Raw genomic sequence first — 12,156 nt, 5'->3', positions numbered from 1 at the left:
TGATGTCACTTCCCTCGCATTCAATGCAAACATGTCCAGGGCCCCGAGCCCCCCACCTCCGTCTGAAATGTCCAATGCGCCCATCGCAGAAAGCTGGTACTACACACAGGTAACTTGTTCCCCTGTGGCCAATCACATTCAACGGGTCTCCGTCTTGTGCCGGTCAAAGTATGCGCATGGCTAATGCATTTAACTTTTACACGTTTTTTGTTCATCGCAAAGCCATCCAAAATGGTTTCATAATTATGTGTAAGTGCAATTATGGATTATCATTGTACAGGCTATTTTTGTACATCAGATTGCAAAGTTCATAGAATTGCACTAACAACATTATACTAGATAATTGTCTCTGATTTTGACTGGTAGTGTATTTTTACAAAAGGGGCAGCAGTTTTTATCAAATAAAAAAAATAAAAAGGCCTTTTATTGCACACTCTAATCTATGACATGTTGAGACTTGTGTTAACGCTGTGCAGTAATGAACATGCAAGGTAATCCCAGAACACTAATAAGACCCTTTCATGTACAGTAATGTTTCTTTCCTTATAGGCAGTTTGTGTTTTTGAGCACAATATTCAGATGTGTGGGTGAAATACTTCAGGGTTTTTCAATGGTCATGTATTTATGGTAATGATTGAGCTTTATAGCTGTTATGTGCTCGTGTATTTCAGGTTAAGGTTGTAAAGTTCTCTTATATGTGGACCATCAACAATTTCAGCTTCTGTCGTGAAGAAATGGGCCAAGTTCTCAAGAGTTCTACATTTTCAGCAGGCACCAATGATACATTGAAATGGTACAGTAAATTCTGGCTATTTTATGACATTAAAAAAAAATCACAATGCTCACGGAGGTGCTTTACTAGAACAATTTTGCATAGTGCATGTTTTAGTTCATACTATATTGTTTTAGCAATGTAGTCTGCGCGTACATACACACCTAATATGTCTTGTTTATATGTTCAATCAGGTGCCTACGCATACACCCCAAGGGTCTTGACGAAGAGAGTAAAGATTACCTATCGTTGTACTTGTTATTGGTCAGCTGTCCCAAGAGTGAAGTCTACGCCAAGTTCAAGGTTTCTATTCTTAATGCCAAGGGAGAGGAAACCAAGGCTATGGGTGAAACTACTTGTATTAAAGTATCAATTCACATCATATGTGTATTTGGTAACAGGATTATATCATAATCAGCCATTATTTATCGACTGCTTGAAACATTTTATAAACCTTACGAACACCATCCCTCATCCTTCACATGAGCTGATCTAATATCTCCTTGTCTACGTTTGACATCGTCTTGGGCATGTACTCTACTTTTCTTCCTATTCGACCACTAGTCTCATCCATCAACCATCCCATTTAGCGATGTGTCCTGTCCGAGCCCAATCTATATTTACAACAGTGAATATGATGTCTCTAATTTGCCGTTTTGATTTGACCAACGTGTTCCTCTTTCAGTTTCTCACTGTAATTCTCAACATACTTCTCTCCACGCTTTGTGTACTTTTTAGTTTTGTTCCATTTGTCAGTGTTTCTATTTGTAATCAGTGTTTCATAGTAGGTAATATGCACTAGATTGGAATCTTTCATCCTGTAGCACATTGCAACTTTTCATTATCAAATTCATATTCCAAAAGTGCTCTTGATCCTGTTCCACCTTCAGAAGTTGCCATTATGGATATTTTTAGTGTTTTCCATGATATTGACCCTCCAATAATTATTTTATTTTGCTTAGTGTACCTGGACATTGTCATTCACGGACATTTCTTTTCCTAGTTTTACAATCTTCACCATGTGTTATTCCATTGTAATTTATCAAGTGACGGCTTTATTTTTTCTGCTTGCACTCACTGTTTATTACAACTTCATTATTTTTGTTTGTATTCTCATCCATTTTTTTATTCATTTCTGGTGGTTTTACAAAGGTTGGCATTTTCATCCCATTTCACACTTCTTTACCTTGCTTTAGTGGTTCATATTGTTTGTTTTATAATTGCCTTATTACTTTCAGGATACTCTTTCAATGCACGATAACTATTTTAAGTGATGACATACATACATTTACTGTGCTTTGCTAAGGCTATTAACATGTTTCTGAGAGTCTAAATCTATCTTTTTGTTTTAAACTTTCATGTTTTTTTCTTATTATTTGCTTTGGTGTTGTCTTTGGTAATGTTAACATGTAACTCACGTCACACAACCATGTTTACAAAGACAAGCATTATTAATACACAAACACATTCAACTAATCCATATGAACTATATCTTCATACACTTAAATCCAGGTCTGATTTTCATCTACCTTGAAGTTAAAAGCTAAACTGAACTATTTTTATTTTACCAGGCAAGGCCCACTGAGCTACAGTGTGGGCAAAAAGTATTTGATGCTCTGCTGATTTTGTACGTTTGCCCACTAACAAAGAAATGATCAGTCTATAATTTTAATGGTAGGTTTATTTCAACAGTGAGAGACAGAATAACAACAACAAAATCCAGAAAAACGCATGTCAAAAATTGTATAAATTGATTGGCATTTTAATGAGGGAAATAAGTATTTGACTCCCTCTCAATCAGAAAGATTTCTGGCTCCCAGGTGTCGTTTATACAGGTAACGAGCTGAGATTAGGAGCACACTCTTAAAGGGAGTGCTCCTAATCTCAGCTTACCTGTATAACAGACACCTTTCCACAGAAGCAATCAATCAGATTCTAAACTCTCCACCATGGCCAAGACCAAAGAGCTCTCCAAGGGTGTCAGGGACAAGATTGTAGACCTACACAAGGCTGGAATGGGCTACAAGACCATTGCCAAGCAGCTTGGTGAGAAGGTGACAACAGTTGGTGCGATTATTCGCAAATGGAAGAAACACAAAAGAACTGTCAATCTCCCTCGGTCTGGGGCCCCATGCAAGATCTCACCTCGTGGGGTTGCAATGATCATGAGAACGGTGAGGAATCAGCCCAGAACTACACGGGAGGATCTTGTCAATGATCTCAAGGCAGCTGGGACCATAGTCACCAAGAAAACAATTGGTAACACACTACGCCGTGAAGGACTGAAATCCTGCAGCGCCCGCAAGGTCCCCCTGCAAAACAAAGTACATATACATGCCTGTCTGAAGCTTGCCAATGAACATCTGAGTGATTCAGAGGACAACTGGGTGAAAGTGTTGTGGTCAGATGAGACCAAAATGGACCTCTTTGGCATCAACTCAACTCGCCGTGTTTGGAGGAGGAGGAATGCTGCCTATGACCCCAAGAACACCATCCTCACTGTCAAACATGGAGGTGTAAACATTATGCTTTGGGGGTGTTTTTCTGCTAAGGGGACGGGACAACTTCACCGCATCAAAGGGAAAATGGACGGGGCCATGTACCGTCAAATCTTGAGTGAGAACCTCCTGCCCTCAGCCAGGGCATTGAAAATGGGTCCTGTATGGGTATTCCAGCATGACAATAACCCAAAACACATGGCCAAGGCAACAAAGGAGTGGCTCAAGAAGAAGCACATTAAGGTCCTGGGGTGGCCTAGCCAGTCTGCAGACCTTAATCCCATAGGAAATCTGAGGGAGCTGAAAGTTCGAGTTGCCAAACGTCAGCCTCGAAATCTTAATGACTTGGAGAAGATCTGCAAAGAGGAGTGGGACAAAATCCCTCCTGAGATGTGTGCAAACCAGGTGGCCAACTACAAGAAACGTCTGACCTCTGTGATTGCCAACAAGGGTTTTGCCACCAAGTACTAGGTCATGTTTTGCAGAGGGGTCAAATACTTATTTCCCTCATTAAAATGCAAATCAATTTATAACATTTTTGACATGCGGTTTTCTGAATTTTGTTGTTTTTCTGTCTCTCACTGTTCAAATAAACCTACCATTAAAATGATAGACTGATCATTTCTTTGTCAGTGGGCAAACGTACAAAATCAGCAGGGAATCAAATACTTTTTTCCCTCACTGTACATAGCTCTTTTTCAGAAGTGCCCCGGCCACAAACGATAGCTTAACGAGATGGCTTATTGTGTGGAAATGTATAGCAGCCAAATACTCTGGATTTTTATAAATATGGAGGGAAAAACCGGAAGACCTGGATAAAAATACATGCAACCACAAGGAGAACATGCAGATTCCAAATATACAGGCATCAGGGTTGAGATCGAACCCATGACCTATATACCAGGCGAGGTAGTTGACTGCCACCGTGGCGCAGGGCTTTAGAATACATTGCTGTCTTTACACTTTGAAAATAGAATTAAGTTTTTTTTTCCCATTACATGAAATTACCACAGTTTATTGTAAGAACTGGTGAGTATTGTTTGAAATCTTTTTTTACAGAGAGCCCGCGAGCATACCGCTTTTTCCAAGGAAAAGATTGGGGATTTAAAAAATTCATTCGAATAAATTTTTTGCTTGATGAATCTAATAGCTTGCTTCCAGATAACAAACTGACACTCTTTGGTGAAGTAAGTATGACATGCTGCAGCTAATGTGTAATTTTCTATTTTAGTCATTACAATTGCACAGTTGGAGTCAATATTCTACTTAATTGAAGATTGTAATAATTACTTTCCCTGTTCCATACAAGGAAATTGTTAACATGAGTTTTACAAGCACGTTTTTCCTCCACTGGTGCTAGAGTTAACATAGCACAACAATTAAATAATCAAGCGTATTTTTTTTAGATTTTCTCCCTCTGGATAGTGTTTATATTTAAACCTTGACATTTTTATAAACTAGAATGTCAGGTATTACATAAAGTGTTTTGTTTAAATGTCGCCACATGAATTCCTTTTCCTATTCTCGGACATCAGCCAGTTTGATATAAATGTTTCTTGTCCTTAGGGGGGTCCTTTTAATCAGCCAGATTTATATTTTTTATCTTTAAAATACTTTACAAAATACAAGCATTTTTGATAATGAAAGGAAGCACATCAAGAAGGGCTGTTCACTTCCTCTGTTGTTGTGCAGAACCCATAATTAGGGGCCTCACTACCTGTTTAAACTGTTTATACAGTGTAAAATAACTTGACAAAAATATAGAATGAAAATTGATTAATATGAAAAACATTTCACGGACCTCTATTTTGGCATTATTCACAACACTTGTTCTGATATAGGATGTCTGTGCAGATTTGCTTGCTTGATTGAACCAAAGCCTACATCTTCATGCAAAATGTGTAGTTAAGTGAGGATTTGTAAAAAAAAATCATCAAATGCCTTCTCAAAGCTGGTTGATGTCTATGCAGGTTAGTGTGGTGCAGGATTCCGTGAACTTTTCTGGTCAATCCAGCATGAGTACATTGAAAGTGCCAGATTGCCGGCTGGCAGTTGACTTCGGGGAGATCTGGGACAATTCCCGCTTCACTGACTGCCTGCTTCGTGTTGGTGGCCAGGAGTTTAAAGCACACAAGGCCGTATTGGCAGGTCTGTGCCACAACAAGCAACACATGTGTCGTTTAGTGTACAATAGAACCATATAATTAATGATACTGTAATTAGTTTGGGGTAATCAACTACAGCCATTTCCTGTTTTACACTGAATTTTATTAACACTGGCAAATGATTACGTCAATTTGTAATGCTTTTTGTTATAGGATACATCAGTAAATATGTGTAATGAATTCAACTGAGTCACAGACGCACTTCTTCAACCGACACACGGGGTACTACCCCTTAACACATGAACAACCTATGGTGGTGGACCACCAGGCTATCTACACTAATTACACGGGAATTAGCTACGACGGACCGGACCCTGGCCGGGGTCCGGGTCCACGTGTTGGTGACTCTTGTAGGACGTAGATTCTTCAGGATGAACAACAGCAGCCGGTCCCTCTCAGGGACCCGGCTTTTATCCTCTGTGGCGGGGGTGGCTCCGCCCTTGGCCACGACCACCTTCTGGAATCCTCTAGCGGGTTCCGGGCCCTGACACGTGACCACCCCTAGCCCCCACCTGGGGGCCCTGTGTACACTTTACCGATCACGTGTCCTTCGTGGTCAAGTGCCATGGCCCTTGGTAACGCCATTCCCATGGCCAGCACTCTCACACCCTATCCTGTAGGGGTCGGCACCCCACGCAGAGCGTGGTGCCACTCAGCACTGCCAGACAGCGCTCACCATGCCCCTCTCGGGCCGGTACTGCACCCACATCCACGTGGTGCCCGCGATGTTAATACATCGCATGCTGTGCCTCTCTATAGCCGGCATTACACAGTGACATTCGCGATGTCACTACATATATAAATGTAATATTGTATTGTGTGAGAGATAAACATATTTAATTAGCCTGTTGCTAAAGTTTTTATTCCGTTTTTATTTACTTCACTATATCGTTGTTGTGCAGGAATTCATTTTTCACAATGCAGTTATGGTGTAGGTTTTGAGCCTCTAATTTGGACATTTATTTGCGTCCATGTTTGACAAATCTGTAATGGATATGCCATATGAAATAAAATATGGATCTGGATTTTACCTCATTTGATCTCTAGATATAACATCTAAATGTGTCTGTACCACATTCCGGTGTTTTTCCAATTCACTGTACAGTAAAACCTTGAATTGCGAGTAACTTGGTCTGCAAGTGTTTTGCAAGATGAGCAAATTTTTTTAATAAATATTAATTTGATAAACGAGTGAGGTTTTGCAATACGAGTAGTACGTATACGCTTTGTCTGCCGAGCGTCACGTGATCACAACTGATATACGAGTGCTTTGATATACGAGTGCTTTGGATTACAAACACGTTTCCGGAGCAAATTATTCTCGCAATCCAAGGTTTTACTGTATTTGTTAACAGTTGCTTTACCTTTTTCAGGTCGGTCACTTGTTTTTAATGCTATGTTTGAACATGAAATGGAAGAGAGCAAAAAGGTATCTTTAAATGCAATCTTAATACAGCACATTAATACTGTGATCATACATTTCCAAGGTGCATTTATCACAATGGATCGGTTGATAAGTATCTCTTGAGAGTGCTGTCAAATGTTGAACTATTACCCTAGTAACTCTTTTGGCGCATTGCACATTTATTATCAAAAAGTATTCATTCCGAGGGAATGTTAGATTGTTTTATAGCTATTTTTTATTCAACATTTCACAGAAGGCCATTGCATGTGTGTCAAGAATGGATTTATTACGCGCAATAAATAGTCATCGGCAAGTTGAATACAACTTGAATGGAGCCACTTTACATGTGTTGTGTAGATATAAAGGATGTTTATTTAATTTAATGCTATATTTTCGTCTCCCAATATATGCCGAAGTTAATTTGAATATATTGTGTTGCTACCTTGCAGAATCGAGTGGAGATTAATGATGTGGAGCCTGACGTGTTCAAGGAAATGATGAGTTTTGTCTATACGGGAAGGGCTCCAAACCTGGAGAAGATGGCTGATGAGCTGCTGGCCGCTGCTGACAAGGTTACACGCTTAAAATAATAACATGAGATCGCACCACCTTGTGATGTATCGGTATGCAGTTGTAGGTCGCAAGTGAAATTAAAACAGCATTTAGGTCTTTTCTAAAGCCCGTGTCACAAATAATATGAATAGCAAATGTATATGATGTAGACGTTCACATTAGTGCTTTCAGGTTTTGGAATTGATGTCCTGGGAGATGATTGAATTTTCAACAAAAAATATAAATTGTCATGCAATTTCACAATTGAATTGAATGTCAAACTGGTATTAGTCCATGCTAGAGGCTAGTACGTGTGCATTGAAGTGCATTCACATGCAGCATTTTTATCCTAAGTGCAACCATTTGGCTGTGTGTTCTTGTATTGAGGGTTTTTTGTTAATCACATTAACAATTGATACAATTAGTAATAAAATAAAGGGAAGTGTTTTAAAAGATTGTTTGATGTGGCATGGCTGTATAGAAATAAATTGGAACAAATATACTTTTATTAAGGAAACGGATATCCTGCTGTTCCTGAAGATCTGCCAGATAATCAGTTAAGAGTCATTACTCTCCCTTCTGGAACATCATATTCAATAGTTCCTAAAGCGATTGTAATGAAATAAGAATACAAATCGTATAAAGTCGCATGTTCAAGCTTTGTTCATTAAAGTTTAATATTCTGCTAGAGTTGAAATATGGTGGCTTGCAGTTGCATTGTTTATCAGCTTAACAACCAAACTCTTGAAGCTCTTGGAAAACAACATCTCACCTCCTTTGTAATTTGCATGACTTTGTAACCAATATAATAAAGTTTAGGACAAGGACCCCTAATTATAGTAGAGATCAATAAATACATGACTTAAAACATAAATATGCTGAAAGGTTGATGCCATGTTTTAAGAAAATTCTCAAACATTTGACTGCTGTATACTGCGTTTATAAAGTAGTTCATGGGGTGAGGGAATGTTATACAAGCGAAATAGGTAGAGAAAATAGTGTTCTTAATACTGAAATTGCACTTTGTTTTTACTTTTCTCAAGTATGCATTAGAGAGGTTGAAGGTGATGTGCGAGGAGGCACTATGCACAAACTTGTCGGTGGAAAATGTTGCAGAGACTTTGATCTTGGCCGATTTGCACAGTGCAGAGCAGTTGAAGGCCCGGGCCATTGACTTCATAATAAACAGGCAAGTCTAGTGAGAGTGTGACTGTCACTGAGCTGCGTAAGATTGATGATGCTTACATGGCAATTTGCATTACAGTCCCTTTTAATGGAGACTAACCGTTTGCCCCAATCCTTATAGACACTGCTTATTAGGAGCTCGCTTAACCCTGACTTGTACTTGCAGTCATGCGATGGACGTAATGGAGACGGCGGGCTGGAAGTCCATGGTTCTGTCTCGCCCTCACCTGGTTGCGGATGCTTTCCGTGCCTTGGCCACGGCCCAGTCTCCACAGCTGGGACCTCCATGCAAGCGTCTCAAACAGACTTAACGGTGGCAGGCAAAGAACATCTATGGCCAGGAAAACTTGGGCTGCACGGTGCGGTTATTTACCTGTGGCCTCCATGCAAACAACCGTGAAGACTTTGCATCAGACTACCAACTTTCCTCTGCTTTGAAAATAATGTTAATTTAAGCAAATATGTTTACTTTCACAAAAAGGTGGCCAAATTCACTTTACCATGTAATATAGTGCTACATCTATACATCTACAACTCTATAAACAAGTACATATGTAGAAAAAATGGAAAACTACAACCTAATAAACACCACGACATATCCCAATTGAGAGAGTGTAAAATAAAATGTTCGATGTGATTGTCCCTATTTGGCAGGACAATTTGGTTCAATTGTTTAGTTAAGTAAAAACAGAATGGTCTAAAACCCTGCAATGTCTACCTTAACGTGAAGGATGAGTATTCGTCCAGTGTCTGTGTACTCAAGGTTACAGATAGTGGTATAGGGAACCAGTTGTGAAAGATAAGAATGTGCCATATAAGGCCTTAATTCAAGAGGTAAACTTTTCAGATTGATTTTTCATTGCACAGACAGCTTATGCATTGACTAGAACAGGAGTACTATGATTGCCGAGTTTGAAGACTGACAAAGATAATATTGCAGTCGTGTATCCTGCGTATAACGAAGCATGGATGGAGTGCTCGGTGTAAGAAAAGGCAAGGCACAGCATCAATTTGGCCATGTTACGCAGTTGATAACATTTCACTTTTTTGCTTGTATGGGCTTTCATGTATGACCCAAAGATTTTTGACTTACAACAAAAGTAAATCTTATTTCCATCAATTTAGTAGTTTGTATTCACGGAAACAAGATGTGCTGTTTTCTAAGTTTTGTTTCGTATTATATTGTAATGATTTGTTTTTATTATGAATTTCATCTATTACCAACTCGTAGCATCATGTCAACCCAGAGTTTTACGTGATTGGAAGGACCGTAATTTTTGCATCAGCGCTGTTTTACGTAACCTCCCATTTAAAATTAAATTGTACATAAAATTGCATAAGCTTTGAAGGATTACACACATAGATTTGGAAGCACCATTTAAATAATATTCAAAGCTGCAGGATATAATATGAAAGTACAACAAATGAGCAGTGTCATGGATTTGAGTCGATTTTAAGAATATTACAATCTAATGCAATGTGTTGGGATATGAACAAATGCAAACGACGAGAATGTTGGAGGTTTTTTTACACGTGTTAAACGTACAAAAACAAGTTGGATAATACATGCAAAATTAAGGATAGCCAGTGTTGTAAGCAGTCTATTTATTTTGTTATTTGTTTAATATTTTAGTTTCGTCCTTATATATATTTGATGCTAAAGATGTATATGGTACATTGCACTCTACCTATTCAATTAAAAACTGATTAGGTGATTCGGGGAAGTTATTTGTTGTCATGGTGAGAGTTAAAGCATTGAAATCTGATTGGGGTTCTAATCTGCAGCAAGTCTATGCTGTCGTAAGTGAGTGTGACAAAAACTCTTAGCAGAGTGCAGCCAGTGCGGTGGACTAATTGAACCCTGAAATGTATCAGGCAGTTACCGATAATGAACTCTTCAAATTGTTGCCTTATATGACTTCCGAAATTAAAAATACTTTGCGCCAAATGTAAATGTTTATTGGAAAATGGACATACTGTAACTGCCAAAAATATATATAATTGCAGAAATAATAATATGGTCTTTGTAAAAAGTGTGTTTTGAAAAAGTGTGATTGCATGCAAGACAGTTTTGGGTTCTTCCCACGAGTTTTTTTGCATATTCAGAGATGAAAATATGTTAATTGGTTTAGTTTAAAAATTTTGCTACAATTGTAATACAAAATATAAACTTGAAGCTAGTAATGCGGTATAGTGCCCCAATGTTTGACCTTTTTTTCCATTACAGATAATACTGTTTTGGATGTAATATAAATGTTTTGTAAGGCCCTTTTACAATGAATTGTCAGCAGATGATTGGAATTGCAAAATGAACCATTCTTGTAAATTACGTGTTTTCTAAATTTATTTGCATTATAAATGGCAATATAAACCCTTTTCATATGGTAAATATATTACCGTTATCTGATCTCTTCTAGAAATCAGTATTTGGATGTAAGAAAAAAAAGCTGCTTTTAGCTCTGCACCACTTATTCCACATTTTTTTCATTAAAATTGTTTTTGATGTTAATATTTTCATTCATGACATTTTGCAGTGTTACACTTTTTTTTCGGTAAAGTCTCGTCGAAAGAAATCACTACACTTTACCCGAAAGAACCAAAGAGTCATTCCTGCAGTCACGAAAGCTTTGAATCTATTTTGCAGTGTATTTAAAAGTTGAATAAACATTAATGTACCTGGAAATATGTCCAGTTTAAGTTGTCATGTTCTTTACTCTGGGAATGTTACAGATATGTGGATATGTCAAATTTCAATTGACACCCAACAACAACATTTTAACAAGTTGTATTTTGGAGCCTGGCCACTTTTAAAGGCATGTTTACCATGTGTTGATAAACAGTTCACTGGAGAATTGTAATGTGTTCACTGTTCATCATTTACAGCGTTTTGTCAACCCACTGCTTAAACGAAGGCCTCACCACACCATGTCGGTCATTCTTCACCCACTGATGTTAACTGTGGCTGGGAATTGAATTGGTTGTTTCGTCAGTTTCCTAGTGCCACCACTCCATTCAATTACATCCTGTTTAATGTGTATAATTATGAGTGGCATTCTTACTCTTTGGTTCTATTCGGTAAAGTCACGTAGGTAATTACATTAAATAAACAAAAATAACGAAGTTTCGGCCACAACACAAGCGGCCTTCATCAGGTGAAGGGACCAACCTGTCCAGCGGGCAGCGTTGGAGTGAAGAAAGCCAAGCGCTGGTCGCCTCCCTTTAAGCTGTGAGGGGGCAAACAGCAAACGCTCTGACAAAGGAAATTAGCATGAAACGCACCACTGACAAAGCTTGGAAGTAGCACAAGATGATAATACACCACCCTGGGAGTTTGGAATACCACTATGCATGTTGTTGCAACGCAACAACAACATGCATAAATACAAACTGACAATTTCATCCTTGCAGTCACGAAAGCTTCAAATCTAGAAGTCGCATTCTATTTTTGGTGATCATACGTTCAGTATTTTCTGCTGAACTGAGTGTTGGATTTATTCATTTTAAATGTACTTTTTGCTTGGTTACATTTTGCTCAGGTAACAGCTCGCATTTGTGGTAATTGGTGCCATACATCAATGT

At 38.5% G+C, this 12,156-nt stretch overlaps 1 protein-coding gene across 2 annotated transcripts; it reads left to right on the top strand.

The window, feature by feature from the left end:
- Positions 1 to 8,606, top strand: LOC142911162 (speckle-type POZ protein-like). Of its 2 annotated transcripts, none has more exons than XM_076060267.1 (8): positions 1 to 109; positions 672 to 793; positions 967 to 1,118; positions 4,330 to 4,457; positions 5,241 to 5,418; positions 6,809 to 6,864; positions 7,290 to 7,412; positions 8,436 to 8,606. In XM_076060267.1, the coding sequence occupies exons 1-8, from the start codon at positions 32 to 34 to the stop codon at positions 8,589 to 8,591; spliced, it is 993 nt and encodes a 330-aa protein (XP_075916382.1). In that variant the 5' UTR covers positions 1 to 31; the 3' UTR covers positions 8,592 to 8,606. The 2 variants fall into 2 exon arrangements, with proteins under 2 accessions (XP_075916382.1, XP_075916383.1); XM_076060268.1 differs by lacking the exon at positions 1 to 109 and adding an exon at positions 162 to 249.
- The last annotated feature ends 3,550 nt before the right edge of the window (positions 8,607 to 12,156 follow it).

The sequence above is a fragment of the Petromyzon marinus genome, unplaced genomic scaffold (genome assembly GCF_048934315.1).
Source record: "Petromyzon marinus isolate PM22_M1 ecotype Great Lakes invasive population unplaced genomic scaffold, UKy_Petmar_22M1.pri1.0 PM_G_Scaffold_17, whole genome shotgun sequence".
NCBI classification, from domain to species: domain Eukaryota; kingdom Metazoa; phylum Chordata; class Hyperoartia; order Petromyzontiformes; family Petromyzontidae; genus Petromyzon; species Petromyzon marinus.
This window is presented reverse-complemented; position numbering and strand designations above follow the sequence as displayed.